General features: G+C 33.5%; 2 protein-coding genes and 1 long non-coding RNA gene across 5 annotated transcripts; all 3 read right to left on the bottom strand.

The window, feature by feature from the left end:
- Positions 1 to 1,240: 1,240 nt before the first annotated feature.
- Positions 1,241 to 5,922, bottom strand: LOC121117749 (uncharacterized). Of its 3 annotated transcripts, none has more exons than XR_005864237.2 (4): positions 5,863 to 5,922; positions 5,122 to 5,487; positions 3,763 to 5,058; positions 1,241 to 2,542 (listed from the first exon to the last, which is right to left on the bottom strand). It is a non-coding gene; the product is annotated as an uncharacterized lncRNA (long non-coding RNA). The 3 variants fall into 3 exon arrangements; XR_005864236.2 differs by lacking the exon at positions 5,863 to 5,922 and adding an exon at positions 5,583 to 5,728; XR_005864235.1 differs by lacking the exon at positions 5,863 to 5,922 and having other exon boundaries at positions 5,122 to 5,576.
- A 2,577-nt stretch (positions 5,923 to 8,499) lies between these two features.
- On the bottom strand, positions 8,500 to 11,263 carry LOC121117230 (phosphatidylinositol-3,5-bisphosphate 3-phosphatase MTMR2). The gene is made up of 2 exons (XM_040711601.2): positions 10,682 to 11,263; positions 8,500 to 10,392 (listed from the first exon to the last, which is right to left on the bottom strand). The coding sequence occupies exons 1-2, from the start codon at positions 11,106 to 11,108 to the stop codon at positions 8,936 to 8,938; spliced, it is 1,884 nt and encodes a 627-aa protein (XP_040567535.1). The 5' UTR covers positions 11,109 to 11,263; the 3' UTR covers positions 8,500 to 8,935.
- A 4,470-nt stretch (positions 11,264 to 15,733) lies between these two features.
- Torsin (torsin family member) lies at positions 15,734 to 16,932 on the bottom strand. The gene has a single exon (XM_040711602.2). The coding sequence runs from the start codon at positions 16,930 to 16,932 to the stop codon at positions 15,931 to 15,933; it is 1,002 nt and encodes a 333-aa protein (XP_040567536.1). The 3' UTR covers positions 15,734 to 15,930.
- Between the last annotated feature and the right edge of the window lie 209 nt (positions 16,933 to 17,141).

Raw genomic sequence — 17,141 nt, 5'->3', positions numbered from 1 at the left:
CACAAAAGAAATTCGTTCTGGTATGTCCTTTCTCAAAGAGTTTGCCGACTTACTCACTATTTGGGAAGATAGTGGTGAAAGAGGACTCACGAAAGAAACTTTTTTGGCAACTAAGCATACTTGTTTGGCTGCAGCAGATCTTGCTGAGTACTTGCTGGATAGTGAGAATAAGGACTTTGACTATATATTGCTTACCATGTTCCAGACTGACAGTATAGAGCGAAGATTCAGCTGATATAGACAACTAAGTGGAGTTAATTGTTTTATTGGAGGCAGAAAAGAAAATCAGGGTAAAGTATCTCGTAAAATTCGATTGTCGGCTATCTATGAGATTAAGAACGTGATTGCTGATGTAGACGATAATAAAGTTGAAATACTTCCCATTTTTTGGGAGCCTTCAGACCTAGAGAAAATGAGCAGCATTGAAGAAAGTAATGCATTGTATTTTATTGCTGGATAAATTGCATTCTCTCAATAAGCAAACGAAGTGTTCATCATGCAGATCTCTTTTCGTTGGCAGTCACTCTCCATCTACACTGGCATAAAATTGATGGCTGAATCCGAAGAGGAACAAGTTAACTTGACTAAGTTGATAAAAATTATGAGTAGAGGAGAGCCCTCAACTCCAACCGATATCCTATTTCTTACTTGTCTTTACACTCATTCTTTATTTAGCTTCATCACCAACGTACAGGAAAGAAAGGATTCCCTTCCTAGCACCTCGAATCCAAGAGCTTCTTTTGTAATTACTTTTCGGGGGGAAATACTGGATAGTTCTGATTCAGCTATTGAAGCTATGAATGTTATTGCTTGCGTACAAGGTCACAAATGGAGTAGTCGGCAAGATTTCACTAATTCTCTTTAATGTGATGGGCAAAAATTTGGTCAGTCAACTAAATTATGTGGTCCGTCAAGGGAGCAGAAAAAGGACTTCAAATCAGAATACAGCTAAGAATGTTAAGTCCTCTTCAAGAAAGATTTCTAAGCTTCAATCAGGCTCCACTTAATTATGTACATGTTAATGTATTACTTGAATTCTCTTTTATTGTCTAATAAAAACGATTACCCGTCCTAATAATATTAATTATAAAAACTTCATATTCCTTTTTAAGACTATCAGCCACTTTCTGGAGCGCGCTTTTACAGTCAGCGGTCCACAGAGTAGAGATGTACGTGCTAAGTATTTAATAAAAAAAGTATAGGCCTTACCCTAAATGAAATGAAATAAATAATCATTGTGGAATATTTAAATAAATATATTTATCATTAGTTAACTACATAAATACTAATCAATGCAGCAAGTAACTATAAGAACTATTAATAATACATATAGACTTTGATACAATAATACATATAAAAAACTATTACATTGAGAAAAAAGATGAAAATATCAAGACAGAGAAATAAATTTTTTTGAAGATGATCTAGATTGAAATTTCCTTTTTCTGTTTTCGTATATTTTATTATTACACTCAGCAACAAAGTTCTTAGCAAAAAGATTGAAGAAAATGGAACATGTTCGAATAAAAAAAAGTTCACACAGAATGGTAATGAGGACAGCATACTTAGCCAAGTCATATCTGAGGAAGAAAAAATAATTCTTTATCAACCTCTAAAAACACAGATTTTGGGTCCAGCAAAGATAATAAAGAATTGATTGTTTCTTAACTTCGAAAGTAAATAAAACATATTTATGACTAAATAATAGGTATATTAAATTACTGGGCTTACGGAGTTCACCTCTATTGATGTTGTTAAAAAAACTTTTTATATACTTTTTGTTCAGGTCAATCATCTTCAAACTGAACACTTAAATCTCCATTAACGGACAAAAATGTTAAACAACAATCCTTTTTCAAATTTTAAGCAGAGAATAGGCGCAATATCCACTGAGATAATATAATATTCCTTCATGTAAATCCACAAAACAGTCCGAAGGGATCAATGATAACATTGAATTTTACTTCTTTAGATATTCTATTTTGGTCCTTTTTTTATGGTAAAATTTGTCTTCAGATTTTTAAATGACTTAATTTGTGATTTTAGTAAGAAAGATATGATAACTTTTTTCTCTCCTTCCAAAAATTGAGAAGTACTTATAAAATAATTACCTCCAGCTAATTGTCTAGACCATAGAAACCTCCTCTCGATGGGATTAGAATTAATTTTCCTCAGAAGAACAAATTGTGCATCTTTTTCATCCAAAAGATATTCCTAAAGTTCACTTAGTCCAATCGATGTCTGATATGCAGCGTGAAATCTTCCCGGGATAAGTCCTATCCTACCTCGCTGTTTTGTTGATAATTCCCATTTCTTTAACAAAGATCGAATAATTTAAAAAAAAAAATTATTTGCTCCCGATGATCCTTTTTTGATACTCCTTAAGGAATAATCTCTTTTGGAGACATGAGTCATATTGAAGGAAACATTGACACATTTCCAAAATCTTCTCAAAACTCCAGCTGCTTCTTTAAAGGATTCTTTTGAGGGCTTTCAGATTGCATAGTGATGAAGAGCATTAATTGTTGATTCGCGAAATAACCTTGTTATGTATTTAATATGTCCTTTCTGGTTTTGATCTTCCTGTATATTCGTTTATGTATTTAAGTACTGAGTTTTATGTATTATAAATAGTGTCGTCTCTTGTAAATATATTTAGAGTATAATTAGAACACACATGATCTAGTGTAGTATCATTCCTCCACGTCCTTCTTCCTCTCATCTCTCCCGGTCATCCTGGATCTCTCCTATTATAAATAAGCTTGCGTCTCTCCCTCGTCAAGACGCAACATTGGCGACGAGGATGGGATCAGGATCACGTGACCTCCCTGCTGTGGGATCGTCGGCGAAGCTAGCCCTGTTGGAGTTGGGTAGCCCTTTTTCGTCGATAGGGAGAACGCTCGTTCGTTTGCGGAAGGCGGAGCAATATGGACTGTGCCTATGTTTGGGCCTCGTGGAGGAAGGAAGAGAACCTTGGTCACTTTCAAGAAGTGAAGTGTGTGTCCGGGTGAGGGACCACATAATTAACAATGGATTTATTCCTACACAATTTTGGTTCTCCTCTGTTCCTACTCTCCCGTTCACATCATTGGTTGATGGATGTGGAACGGTCTCTCTTGTGGATCATCCCGAGTTGGATGAGGGTACATCGAGCAAGATGTCTCCCAGGGACGAGCAGGGTGCTCGGGTCCTTAAAACCTCGACAAGGGTGAGTGTTGTTTCTCCCAGGGACGAGTAGGGTGCTCGGGTCCTTAAAACTTCAACAAGGGTGAATGTTATTTCTCCCAGGGACGAGCAAGGTGCTCGGGTCCTTAAAACCTTTATGAGGAGTATTGCCCTCCTTTCTCCGGTGCGCGTGCTGAGAGCACGGCACGTCTATGGAGATAAACTTTTAAAATACAAGGAAGAATGCTTTGTCCTCGCCTGGACATGGATGGAGCGGATCTATAGGCTGCTGTTCATGGAGAGGAACCTGTTTAAGCACCGCCATGGATTTGGTGCTTGGGGGGTGATGTTATGTATTTAATATGTCCTTTCTGGTTTTGATCTTCCTGTATATTCGTTTATGTATTTAAGTACTGAGTTTTATGTATTATAAATAGTGTCGTCTCTTGTAAATATATTTAGAGTATAATTAGAACACACATGATCTAGTGTAGTATCATTCCTCCACGTCCTTCTTCCTCTCATCTCTCCCGGTCATCCTGGATCTCTCCTATTATAAATAAACTTGCGTCTCTCCCTCGTCAAGACGCAACAAACCTCACACAAAAGTACACGTTAGATATTTCGATAGGCTGAGATGAAATCACTTCTTGAGAAAGTTTAAGAGCAAATTTCCCTCCAAGGCCGATTTTCATCTCGAAAACTTCCTTGACATGCACAAATTCTGCATGCATATTGTCCTGCTCAAAAAATGGACAAACTAATAACTTTCTATTGATGAAATTGATGGTAAAAGTTTTTAAAAATGTGGAAGGGATCGAAGAGAAGATAAATCTTTTGCTGGTTATTTGCAAAAGGATTTAAAATATATTCACCGGAAGTTCCGTTTCCATGTTCATCTGGAAAAAACATCCTATTAGCCGGATGAGCATCCGCCATAGTTGCAACCGTCTCAAACCCAATTTGTGTAACAACGCTGAGCACTTTCATATAGTATTCCTTTATAATAGAAGAACTAACTTTGGTAATAGGAATCATAGCGACCATATTATACCAGCCTATGACACTTTTTATCATGAAGTACAATAAAGTTTTTGAATATTCTCCACTCTTTTCACATCTGAAAAATTTCCCTCCGGCAAACTTTACTCTTTGATTTGTGTAAACCTTATCAATTATAATAGATATATGTCCTTCGAATCCAAAGTCTTCATTCTTAAAGATAGGAATTCAATTGTCGAATTGTTTACGCCACCTGTGACTTCAAATATATTTGTCAATCTCTTTAAATGGTTGACAGCAGATAGTTGGATGAGTCCTGATTCGTGAATTAAGTTGTAAAGAGCTGGACTCGTATTTAACCACAAAGTAGATATTTCAAGGAGCTTAGGATACATCTTTCCTTTAGGATGTTGTAAATGCAAATCAAGTTGTTGAAAAATGAATTCCAGATGGTCATTCGATATGGATTCTTCTTCTAGTGATGATTGTATTAGTTTACTTACCAAAGTAATATTCGATAATGGAGATGTAACATGCCTATTTTTTGAAGAATGCAAGCATGTTATAGATTTCTGAAAATTTGCCAACACTCTCCGATGCACATATGTGATTTACTTCTTCCTTTGAAACTATCAACTCATTCAAAAATATATCAAATTTTTGGATTTTGGGTTTTTTAGATATTTTGATTCCATAACTGAATCTAGGTACAACAGAATGAATCGTAATGGCAAAGAATATTGCAAAGTCTCCCTCGTAGATGTCATGAGTATATTCAAGTAAACATGTAATGTCGATTTTATCCTTAATTTCTTCGAATGAAGATATCTCATCATCCTTCAAAAATGATTCAATCTTTAAGTCTTAAAGTTGTTTTCTCTCCCTTTGACTCTGAAAATAATAAAATTGTTGAATTAAATTGATATTCTAAACAGTATTTAATAATGAGCTTACCTAGCTTTAGCTGTTGATAGTGAAGTCGATCTTTTTTTGGGTGTAGGTAAGACGGATAAATATTCAGGAGAATCGGAAAAAATAGTTGGCTCTGCATCGGTCATAAGTTTTTCACGCTTTAAGTCAAGATGTTTTCTATAAGTATTCGAGTCTCTTCGTTCTGTTGAGTAGCATGATTCGTGAAAATTACGACTGCAAACACGAGCATATTTAGTCAGGACAAAATTTATCCTGCGTATGGCTCTTATCCACTTATTCTTCAGTTCTTTATTCTTTGGGAATATATGTAAGCGGTACTTGAGTTAGGTGGTTGTAGAATCCAAATGATGTTCAGATCCTTCCATCATACGATAGCCACTTCTACATCTCGGGACACAACCAGTCAAAAATTTATTATACGTTGAATTAGTACCAAATAAGTACAGAATCATAAAATAAAAATTATTATTAAGAGAGCTCACATGCACACAACCTCTCCCAACGATGTACGCAATATAAATGAAAATAAATAAAAAATTGGGTTCTTGCTATAGTGGCTACAAAAATCAGCACAATCCTTATATGATATACAGTATATCATATATGGATTATAGTAACTGTAGTATAATACTACAGTTTATCCCTGAGTTGAGTGAGGGTAGTGTTATGTAAAGGACTCCAGGGTCCTTTAGAGTGCCTAAAACACTGGTTCTTAATCTTGTTGGTGGTACTGAACCCCATTAGTTTCATTTGAATATTCACCGAATCCTTCTTAATTCGATCGACCCCAGGTTTAGAACCACTGGCCTAGAGTCCTTTAACGTTATGTATTCTCGTCTTTTAATTAACTTTAATATATATATGACGTAGGAATTAGTTTTTAACAACAGACAATGCATGTACCTTTACCAAGAAGAGTTAAACTTTTATATAATATGTGTGGCGATAACATAAAAGCAAACTGGGATACTTTTTCTTAATATTGCGACAGTATGATAAATGTATCCGTTGATATGAGTATTATAATTTATATTCCTTCATAAAAGTGATTAAGTTCTTAGGAGCCACGGTTTTTAAGGTTAACTTAACCTGATAAAAATCGGATATTTGGTAACACTGATTATAAAAGATACTGAGACGTCATTGTATATAATATGTTTATTTAAAAATTTAAACATATATCAATCATATTAATAACTAGTTGTACAGTTTTTCATTGGTTTAATATTGTATTTGACTCTTTTAAAAAATCCCTTCAGTTTTTGATTGAAGTAAAAAACTTATTTCTCTCTTTCATCAAAAAAATCCTAGCTTGTTTTTATGTTATCACCACTCATATATTTTATTATCTGTCTATGTACATCCTTTTAAATAAGTAATCCCTTACAATTGTCATTCAGTGTACTTCCAATCTAATCATTTCCTTTATTAGCTTTGCCTCCGGTCCGTTACTTCCGTATTTAGGTAGTGTTCGTAGAAAATTACAGATTTTAAAATATAAAAAATACACTTTTTCTTACATGAGGTTCAGTGCCTGGGCCTTGTTCTACTCCAAAGTTATTAGAAGTATAAGGTTAGAATATCATGCAATTGGGCTTGCTAGAATTGCAAGACAAAACACACAACTACTCATAGTCTATGACGTTACTATTGCTAGAATTTTCAAATTAATGTATCGTACCGACTAGTCGGCAAGAAAAACAGATTTTAACAAACCACGCAGCCACTCATACACTATGACGTCAATATTAAAAAGCGCGGTGGAAGTCAAACATTAGTCGTATACGCGTTATGGTTTAACCTTGTATTTTTATTAACCTTTGTTATACTATAGATATTAGTAGAACTCATTGGTTTGATATACAAGAATTGCCTCTAGGCTAGGACCATAGATAAATTTATTTCTCAATGGTCCTATCACTAGGATAGCAATTTAATATGTTTATATATATACACGTATTTCTTTCTCTATGAATCTATCCAATCGATCTGATACAGCTCACACTCACAGGATCTGTATAATTATTCCTGCATTTCAGTAGTTAAGTGATAAATCTTTCAATTCAGACTAAAAATATTTTAGAAGTAATCAATTAAATTTATCTAAGAAATATTATTATTTGTGATAAAACTGTGCAATAATAGCGTATAATTAATTTGATTGTCGTTGTTGTGTTTCTCATATAAGAGGAAAATATTTCTCATTAAGTACAATACTAAAAATAATTTCCTTTACTTGGTCAGTCAATGAGTTCTCAATGTAATTCAATTATTTAAAAAATAATTTTTGTGCAACCAAAGCTCAACTTGGGCTACTTCATATTTGGCATATATATTGAAAAATAATTGGTTTTCTTGTCATGGATATCAAAGTCGAATTAATTAGCATAACTGATTTATTAGTCTTCAATTTTATCCAAATTTGCTACTCTTTATTAAGGGCAGTTTTATATGAAAGGTTGTAGTTCAGCTCCTTTATACAGTACTTTTTTTAAATCAAGTTATTCCAAAAACAGCTTAGAATTAATGTTAGAAATATAATTAATTAATTAAACATGAAGTTGTGTTTAAATAAGTCTCCTTAAACAACTGAAATGTCACCATAGCTTTGTAAATTTTTGAGGGATCTTGATTGGTTTAAATTTGTTATCAACGAATTATTTGGGGTTTGTCATCAAATTTAATGCAATTAAACCAATAATACTGGACGTAAAATAGTTTATAGTAAAAAGCAAGTCTGATTATATTTTAATAATAAAAAAAACTTAATCTATACCAGAAAAACAATTGTATTATATTAGCAACCCTCTATATTTATAGAGGACCAAGACCTCTGTTACGAGTGTGTTCGTAACGCTGTAAATCTGTTTATGTCATTGCTTTTCTTTTAGATGTTGTGAATATAGTGAAAACATAATCTTGATGATAATTATTATATTACCGGGCTCATTTTATATGAAGTGGAAGCCACATATGAGAGCATAAGGTACATGATACCAATCAGAACTATCTTGATTTTTCGTATTTACAGTTTTTGGTCATAATCCACCCTGCTCTGGATTGCGTTTAGGAAAGTATGAGAAGCGAATATATCTCAACCCTAGGCATAGTAGACAACAAACAGCACTACAATATCTGCCACTTCGGTGCTTTGCTTTCAGTTAGAATTTCTCCCTTTTCATGATTATGTTTTCACTCATAATTAAAAATAAGTATTGTTTATAATTTCAACTATATGTTATTTCTGCAATAAAAACAATAAAAGCTTGGTCAAATTTGAGGTTTCAATGCTGTATTTGTAAGATCTGAATTAGTAATTATCCCCTGAAGTATGTAAACTACTGACAAGAAGCAAATTATGTATACCTCAATGTTAAATATCCGAAATAAATGAACCGATTTAATATGACACCACAATATTTCTTAGTATCCATTATGGATAGCTTATATAAATACCGGATTTTTATTCATTTAGTAAATAACAAATAGATAAATATGTATATAGTAAATAAAAATTGACCAATTCAGTTAAAAAAAATACTTATGAATATTGTGTAATATTATATAGTAAGCATATGAAACGTTCATAAATTCATTTTTTATTTATAAGAAAGTTTATAAAGTATTATGAATTATATTAATATTTATTTGTAGATGATGGTCTCATTTATTTTATCATAATTATATTAATGTTGCAACATATATGTAAATATGTATGTATTTAGATAATCTCCTTAATTAATGAATAATATATAGTTTATAAACTTGTGTAAGAAGAGATGATGAATATCTAAAGGTTAACGAGGGTTGGTTCAACTACAGGAGGGAAATAATTCTATAATAAACAGTGTTTTAATGGCTCAGATACTCTGACTTTATCCTTAACCTTAGGCTCGTATTTACTCAAAACAGAAGGAGTTGTTCCAATTCCAGAGGGGTTAGTCATATTATTACTTAGAGATAGATGACCCGAATGAACAACAGATGCATCATCTTTATATACTTTTTTCTTAGACTCAAGTTCTTTACGAAGTCCCTCTACTTTAGACCTGAGTTGTTCCTTCACACTTACGTTTTGAACTTGTTTCTTCCTTATAGAGTCTTGAGGTCTCATGCGAGGATTCCATCGACAGTAATAACCTGTCCAGAGACGTAAATAACGAACTCCAGGCTCTGGAAAAAGAATTTTTTGTTTTTCTGGATTATAGGATGGATTTAAAAAGGGCTCTCTTTGGCTATTGATGAAAGACCAAATAGATTTAGTTTTTTGTTTGAGCCCATTTGTTCGCCTCTCTTTGTCACTATTATACAAGAAAGTCCCAAATAAGCAAGAGTACAAATGATCAAGGATGATTGTCAGGAAGTATTCATTGAATTCAAAAGCATGTGGAAATTGATTTGTGATCTGCCACACACAGTCAATGAACTGTAGAAATACTGGAGATCGATCATTGTCATTAGGTTTGTCTTCACCATGACCAATGCGATGTGCGAATTTGTGCCCAAAGGATAACCACTCCTTCTCTATTAAAACTTGGAATCCAGTCACTGATCGAAAGTAGGGATCTAACATCAACATTGTTAATGCTGTAAGTTGAGATGTTCTATCCCAGCCATCAGAACAATGAACAATTACGGACGTCTTTGAATTCTCTACTTTTCCCGCAATACGTACAGCACCAGAGAGAATTGAGGATAAATGATCCAACCAATGAGTATTATCCACATTACTCAGCCATCGCCCATCGTCAATAACTGGGAAGCTCACATCTCTTACTTTACGAAGTGATACCCTCATAGTATGAATATTATGAATGTCCAAGAATACGAGCTCAGCATTATCATAGAAGTCTTCATTTTCATATCCTCCACCATAAAGTATATTAGCCATAGCATTTACTTTAGGTCGAGCATCCATAATCCATATTCGATGACTTTGAGCATTAGCATCCATTATCATCTGCACATAGAGTTCGTCAGTGCGATTCCGATTCCCTCCAACTCCAACTAGAGGCTGAGCACACCTACATATAGTAGCCAAGGACTCCGGGTCCATCCAGCTTAGAACAGGAAAGCGGCCACGTGATCGAAACTTGGCAACTTCACGAAGCTCTTCATCCGTTGCACCCGAAGGAACGCCCAAAATTCGAGGATATGAATCACATATTTCATAATTCTCATTAATTCTAGATATTTTCCAGGCCTCATTGGGAAGCCCCTGACGACGATACTCTGAAACAGGGTCATATACTCGCCAACCATCGTCAAAACGGTAATCACGGCCTTCATTGACTATTTTTTTAAGCAAAAAAAAAAAAATGGAACTCAATATGTACATATGCACATTCATCACATTTTATGTAGGTATATTTAAATGAAAAAGCAACCTTACACAATGCATTAATTAATTACAAATTATAGATTGCTGCTTTTTATTAAAAAGTAAAAAGAAAAGAACTAAAAGACTTTTATATAACTTGAAGTAACTCTTTTTTTAATTGACCTTATTAAGAGGGTTAAATAAATCCTAGAATTTAATAACATAAAAGTGAGATGAATGCGGATATTTGAGTTATTTTGCCTTGATATTGAAATGCGAAAAGTCCTCCAGCATCCGGATCATAAGAAAGGGGAAAACATTTCCTGCGAAGAGTTTCAAAGACATCTTTCCGAGGATCCGTTTTAGATAAAGCGAATCGGAGGCTACGAATGTCTTTACAAGCTATCTCTAGTCCATAAGCTCCTTCTCGAGCAGTCCGTTGCCCTCCAACCTTCTCTACTCGGGCTGCAAATCCTAAAGGAACATCCAAAATGAGTGGAGGCTGTGCAGAAGTGTGCGTAGAACGAAAATAGATTCTATAATTCGTTACAGTAAGAGATCCTTTCATCGGAACGGGACTAAGATATGTAACTTCGTGGTAGACTCCTTCCATTCTTTCGCCACCATGAAGAGGGAAATCCATGGTTGGTGGGCAGGAAGAAGTCGTAGAAGAATCGTCAGACTCCATTTAATTCTCCATTCTTTAAAAATCACAAAATTTTATAACAATTTCACAGAATCAGGAATTGCCGTTCCCTTCACGACTAATAAATTCATAGCCAGAGTTAATAGAAAAAAAATTCCTCTCTCTCTCTTCTTTTTAAGCACTGTAATTTTATATATTGTGTACAAGTTACAAAGTATGTATGAGTTGCAACTTGTATAAGAAGATTGTATAAGTTGCAATTTATTCGTCTCAAAATGCATTATTTCATTACAATGTACAAGATTGATCATTCCCATTACAAATTATTAATTATCATTTCATTGTTATTATGTATTCGTAAGTAATAAATGGGCATTTGAGCTTGATAATGTGTCATAGAATACTTATATTTTATTAATTTGTATTAAAATATTCAATTATTACATTATCCTCATCCCAAGTAATGTAAATTCTTTATTTAAAATTATTCGTCTCATTTTCTAGCAGCAACTTGTATAATTTGCTAGTACAAGTTGTAACTTGTACAAATCGCAACATGTACATAACATATATATGTACGTACGTCTGTGTATCTGTGTAATTCTCACTTCTTCTTTTTTAAACTCATGACGTCATCCGGTGGATTAATTCTGTCTATTGATTATATTTTATAAAAAAAAAAAAATTATTAAGCTCTACAATTTCTTTCTTAATTTAATCATTTTTTTAACAAAGCTGTAGGAACCCGGGAAGCGTATTTTTGTTTAGAAATTATATTTTATTTAATTTGTAATATGATATTAATAATTTTCACGCCCATCATTGAGAATTATTTCTGTTCTTGTCCATCCTTATTAAAAATAATTAATTGCAGCTCAGCATTATGCTGTTGTACGTGTTATTATGAATTAGCTCTAATGCATTACAATAAAAAAAGAATTTAACTATGTTATCTTCAAGTTGTAACTTGTACAAGCAGATTTTATCATGAAAAAATAAATACACGAAAAATGCTTCCAATGACGTTATACATTATTGAATAAAGGCGAGGTCAAAGACACTTTTTTTCATATTATTCCCTTTAAATTACCCTTTTACTATAATTTCTAGACAGGGAAGACTGAGAAAGATTTCCGCAAAGACTTTATTGAGGAAATGGGTTTATTATAGAGCCTCTAGATATCCATACTTTTCAATCAAAATTTCTTGTTTCAATTCTATTATTGTCAGCTACAATCAAGAAATAATAATTTTTCATAACAGTTGACCTTATGTAAATTTTCTCTTCATGAATATAATCTTAGTATATTATTAACAAATTCATAATACAATTAATGAGTTTATATATTGTATTAAGTTACTTTAGTATTGTATCGGTTACTTTATTCGCAAATCATGACGAGATAAACTGACATGAGCTAGGCTGGTTGTCTAAACTGAAATAATATTGTATTACTCATAATTTTCCTCTAAAATTTAGGAATTTTAAGTTGATGAACGATTCATAAAAAAATCATGGATAAATTATAACTAATCGAATAAGAATAAATGTTTTCCATGACCCTTTAAATCAGCATTATTGATATGAATTAAGTTATAATGTTACTACTCGGATTACTTTGACCGGCAAGTTTCCACATTTGAAAAAACAAACAAATTTAAACTTACTACTGCATAAAAATGCAAATTTATATTTAAGGCACTGAAGTATCAATGAGTTAAATATAACGTCGATTTACGGATTTTAGTGATTGAAAATATAAAAAGTGTGACAGCTTGTTCCTTCTCCTCTACTTGATGAGGAATACTAAAACACTATTACAGCTATGGCTCATCATGACGTAAAATTAGTAATAAATTAATTTACAACCATTGCCTTGGAATATCAATTAAGTATATCAAAGGCTATCTATTTACTTAAATGTTTTATAGTTTAGAGCAGGAATGTCAAAGATACGTCCTTCAGGCCGAAACTGGTCCGCAATGAGGCTCAATCAGTCCCTAAGGATAATTGCAAAGGGAAAAATAATCATAAAAGATACAAAAAAATTCTAATTATTTTTAAATTCTTATGTACAAAATTGAAACAATATCCTTTATCTTTGTTCCATTCTTTTTTGGTTCATTTTTTTTTCTATTGTATATTCCCCTTTTGGCAAGTTTTTCGAATATATTTCCGCCTAATTCGATGGTAAGTCAAACTTTTCTCTTTATTTCTCTGCTTCACCCATATTAGCAATAGTGTCGTTATTAAAAAAAGAAAAAAGTGTATAAGGAGTGTAGAATTTTTCAAGAAAAATGGACCACATCATATTTTTTCACGGAAAAGCAAGGTAAACCATTGTGCTTGGAGTCTTTGCAACATATTTCGGTATGCAAAGAATATAATATTCGGCGCCACTATGAAAGTTACCACAGCACAAAATATGACTCATTAAAAGGAAAAATGAGAACTGATAAGTTCTGATGAATTTCTTGAGGGTTTGAGGAAACAGCAGTCAACCTTTGCCCAGATTCGAGAAGTAAGTGAAGCTTCAGCAAAGGCCAGCTACCTAATTTCCAATGAAATAGTATTAACATCAAATCCGTACTCTGTTGGTAATTTTGTTAAAAGATGCATGATGAAGGCGTCTGAATTCGTATGTCCCGAGAAGTGACAAGCCTTTGCCAATATAGCAGAGAGGATTTCGGAACTATCGAAAGATTTGACCAGTCAATTGAAGCAAAGAGTTGGTTGTTTTATTGCATTTTCTGTTGCAATTGCCGAGAGCACTGACATCAAGGATGTGGCTCAATTGGCGATATTTATCCGTAGTGTTGATAATACATTGACAGTTACTGAAGAATTTGTTGAGTTGGTGCCCATCATGGACACAAAAACAGCTGAATACTTTTTTTGTCTGTCGTAGCTGCATTGAACAGAGTGAGAGTCGACTGGTCACGCGTAGTTACAATGTATACAATAGAGGAGATCGCTTCTGGGCATTCCATTGTATTTTGCACCAGGATGCACTGTGTTGTAAGTCCTTGAAAATGGACCACATTATGAAGGTGCTTGTTCGAACTTTAAATTTTATCCGAGCCAGAGGGCTAAATCATCGTCAGTTTGATACCTTTCTTCGTGATAGGAACATTACACACAGCCTGCTATATCACAGTGAAGTGAGATGATTAAGCCGAAGCGCTGTGTTGATGCATTTCTATGATCTACGAGAGGAGATTAGTCATTTCGTGGACATTAAAGGAAACAGGGTTCCGGAATTACAATCCCAGGAATGGCTACAGGATCTTGCATTTTTGTTTGATATTACTGGACACTTAAGCAGCCTTAACAAAATCTTGCAAGGGCGCAAAAAAGTTGTCATATAGTTTTATGACAAAATAAACGCATTTAAATTGAAGCTGGCTTTGTGGGACACCCAAATGGAAAGTGGCGACCTAATACAGACTTGAAGCGATACAGAGACAAGATTGTAGGATTACTGGCATATTTTAACAAACGATTTTAGGTATTTAGTGAACTTGAGACGGAATTTTCAGTTTTTAGCTCACCTTTCGCAGTTAAAGCCATTAATCTTCCGGTCGACATCCAACTAGAAAATAATTGATCTGCAATGTGACGCAGATTTGAAGGATAAATTTAACTCCGTTGGTCTGGACACATTTTATCAGTCTCTATTACCAAGGTACCCCTAAATTAACAGCTGTTGCGGTTAAAATTCAATGGATGTTTGGAACAACTTACCTCTGTGAAACATTTTTCTCATGTATGAATATCAATAAAACAAAATTGAGTTCTAAGATAACCAATAAGCACTTAAATGACATTATAAAAGTTACAGGCAGTCAGGAGATTACAACTGATGTTGATGTACTCGTTCAGGTAAAAAGATGCCAAGATGACTCATTCTTGCTCCTGCAAGAACTGGTCCAGAATTGATTCAAGTTTTTAAAATCATGCCTTGCTATTTGAATTTGTAGATAATGTTCAGATAAAAAGATTGCAGCTCTTTATGAATGTCTACTTATTGTTTATTTTCTTAAAATGTGGAATTTAATCTCCTAATTTTTTCATAATCTTTATAAAATCTCATATAAAGTTTATTTTTTAAATTAAAATTTTATGCAATTAAGTGAAATGTATTGTAAAAGTGATATTAAATAAAATATTAGTTAATTTAAACAAAGGAAATACAAGATGCTCTAGTTATTTAGAGCAAAGTACGCTATAATTTTAATAGCCCGGTCATGAACGAACACATAACGCTCGTATGTGGCCCACGATGTTAAATGAGTTTGACGACCCTGATTTAGAATATATTTAAAGACAAATAGAACAACATACAATCATTTACCATACAACAAATCCCAATTTCCCTTTCGTTTAAAAATTAACCAGTTTTAATTTCTAATAATCAACATGGAAAATTAGAATTTAAATGAATTAAAATTAACACTCCTCAAATCCTGTCAATGAGTAGCTAAACAAGTTAAAATTGGATTATATATAATTTAATTTCTTCTAAAAGTGTATGCAATTTTAAATTAAAAAATTGAGTATCAGGCAACATAGTTTTAAATATAAATACAGATTTTTTATTACGGCAATACAACGTCTCAGTCCTTTATAAATATTAGATGAAATAAGAGGATTGAAAACAAAAAAATGTCTATTTTGAACATATGTAATGAGTAACATTGTTATGAGATCACATCAATATGTATGCATCTCACTTTTGTCACACATATATTCAGTTTATTGATACAAAAAATGATTGTACAGTGTATTTAATTGACAATAATGATTCAGATATTTATAAATCAGAACTGAGAGAATAATATCCTAATATATCAGGAGATAGAACTACCCATCCATGAGCATAATGTCAATTTTCTTACTAATCATTTTACAGCCACTCGTACAGAAAGGCCCATTTATTCTATCTGGCCAGTAGTTTAACGAGTTTAAGATTTGTATTATTTTACTGTCAGGTAAATTTTCATTTCTATCACCAAGTTCTTTTTCAATGCACATGCGTACGTGCTTCCTTTCCAAGGGCAGAAACGGAATATAGTGATCGACTAAATGTTGTCCTATAATATTACTTTTCTTTAGCCCACCATCTTCATTAAAGGCGCCCTTGGATACCAAGCTCTCAAGGGCTTCATAGGATATATCCTCTCGCTTTGTACCTTGGGAACTAAGCTCATTGACTCTTTCGTTAATTTTTTTGGCACCTGTGTTGCCTAAGAATATGAATATAGCCTTTCGGAAATCAATACCGTCAATATCCTCATGAAAGTCAATGAAGGGCTTAATACCATCAATTACATTTGGAGGCATCTTATCAACTTCATCGAATACAAACACAGATCTCTGGCAATTGGTTATGTTGCCTTTAATCCAATTTTGAACCTGAGATTTATATTCGTAGCTTTGACTAGGGATCGGGAAATGAATAGTAGAAATAATGAGATGAAAGTGGGGATTTTTCAATCCAGTGTCGGGATACATGGCATCAGCAATAAATTTGGCAACATAATTCTTCCCCGTACCAGGAAAACCATGAAAACTGAGAACTAGGGCTTTCCTAGGGGTCTCCTTAAGAAGATGACTTTTCAAACTATTTGTAACCATTTTAGTAACCAAATGCTGCCCAAATATAGCTTTACTTAGAGTAAATGTCAAATTACGAGCAGTTTGATGAACCTTCTCTGAATCATAGGTGTAACAGTATACATCACGTTTATACCACCAATAACTACCTATAGCAGCACCAATAGCTCCGAGTCCCAATGTAGTAGGCTCCAAGCAATGCATCTGACAAAAAAACGACATCCAAGTCCAAAGGATGAGGAAATTCATTTTCAAGTCCGTCAATGAATTCAACTATTGGCTATTTCATATTTCACGGAGTTGAGCCCGAGTATAGCTGATGAGAGATGCCGGATGCACTTGGAGTGATTGACGATTGTCAATTGATCACTGCAAACTGTCGAGCGCACTGTACAGCGCCCGTATTAGTGTACGTATGCAGTATGTAGAAACAACATAATCAGTATTGGAAGCTTTTC

The sequence above is a fragment of the Lepeophtheirus salmonis genome, chromosome 5 (genome assembly GCF_016086655.4).
Source record: "Lepeophtheirus salmonis chromosome 5, UVic_Lsal_1.4, whole genome shotgun sequence".
In the NCBI taxonomy this organism is placed as follows: Eukaryota; Metazoa; Arthropoda; class Copepoda; order Siphonostomatoida; family Caligidae; genus Lepeophtheirus; species Lepeophtheirus salmonis.
This window is presented reverse-complemented; position numbering and strand designations above follow the sequence as displayed.

What these genes read in the sequence shown, in the direction of transcription:
- LOC121117230 (XM_040711601.2), bottom strand. Translation starts at nt 11,108, where the DNA reads ATGGAGTCTGACGATTCTTCTACGACTTCTTCCTGCCCACCAACCATG. An exon ending in TTTCGCATTTCAATATCAAG is followed by an intron (nt 10,393 to 10,681) that starts GCAAAATAACTC and finishes TTAAAAAAATAG; the next exon opens with TCAATGAAGGCCGTGATTAC.
- Torsin (XM_040711602.2), bottom strand. Translation starts at nt 16,932, where the DNA reads ATGAATTTCCTCATCCTTTGGACTTGGATGTCGTTTTTTTGTCAGATG.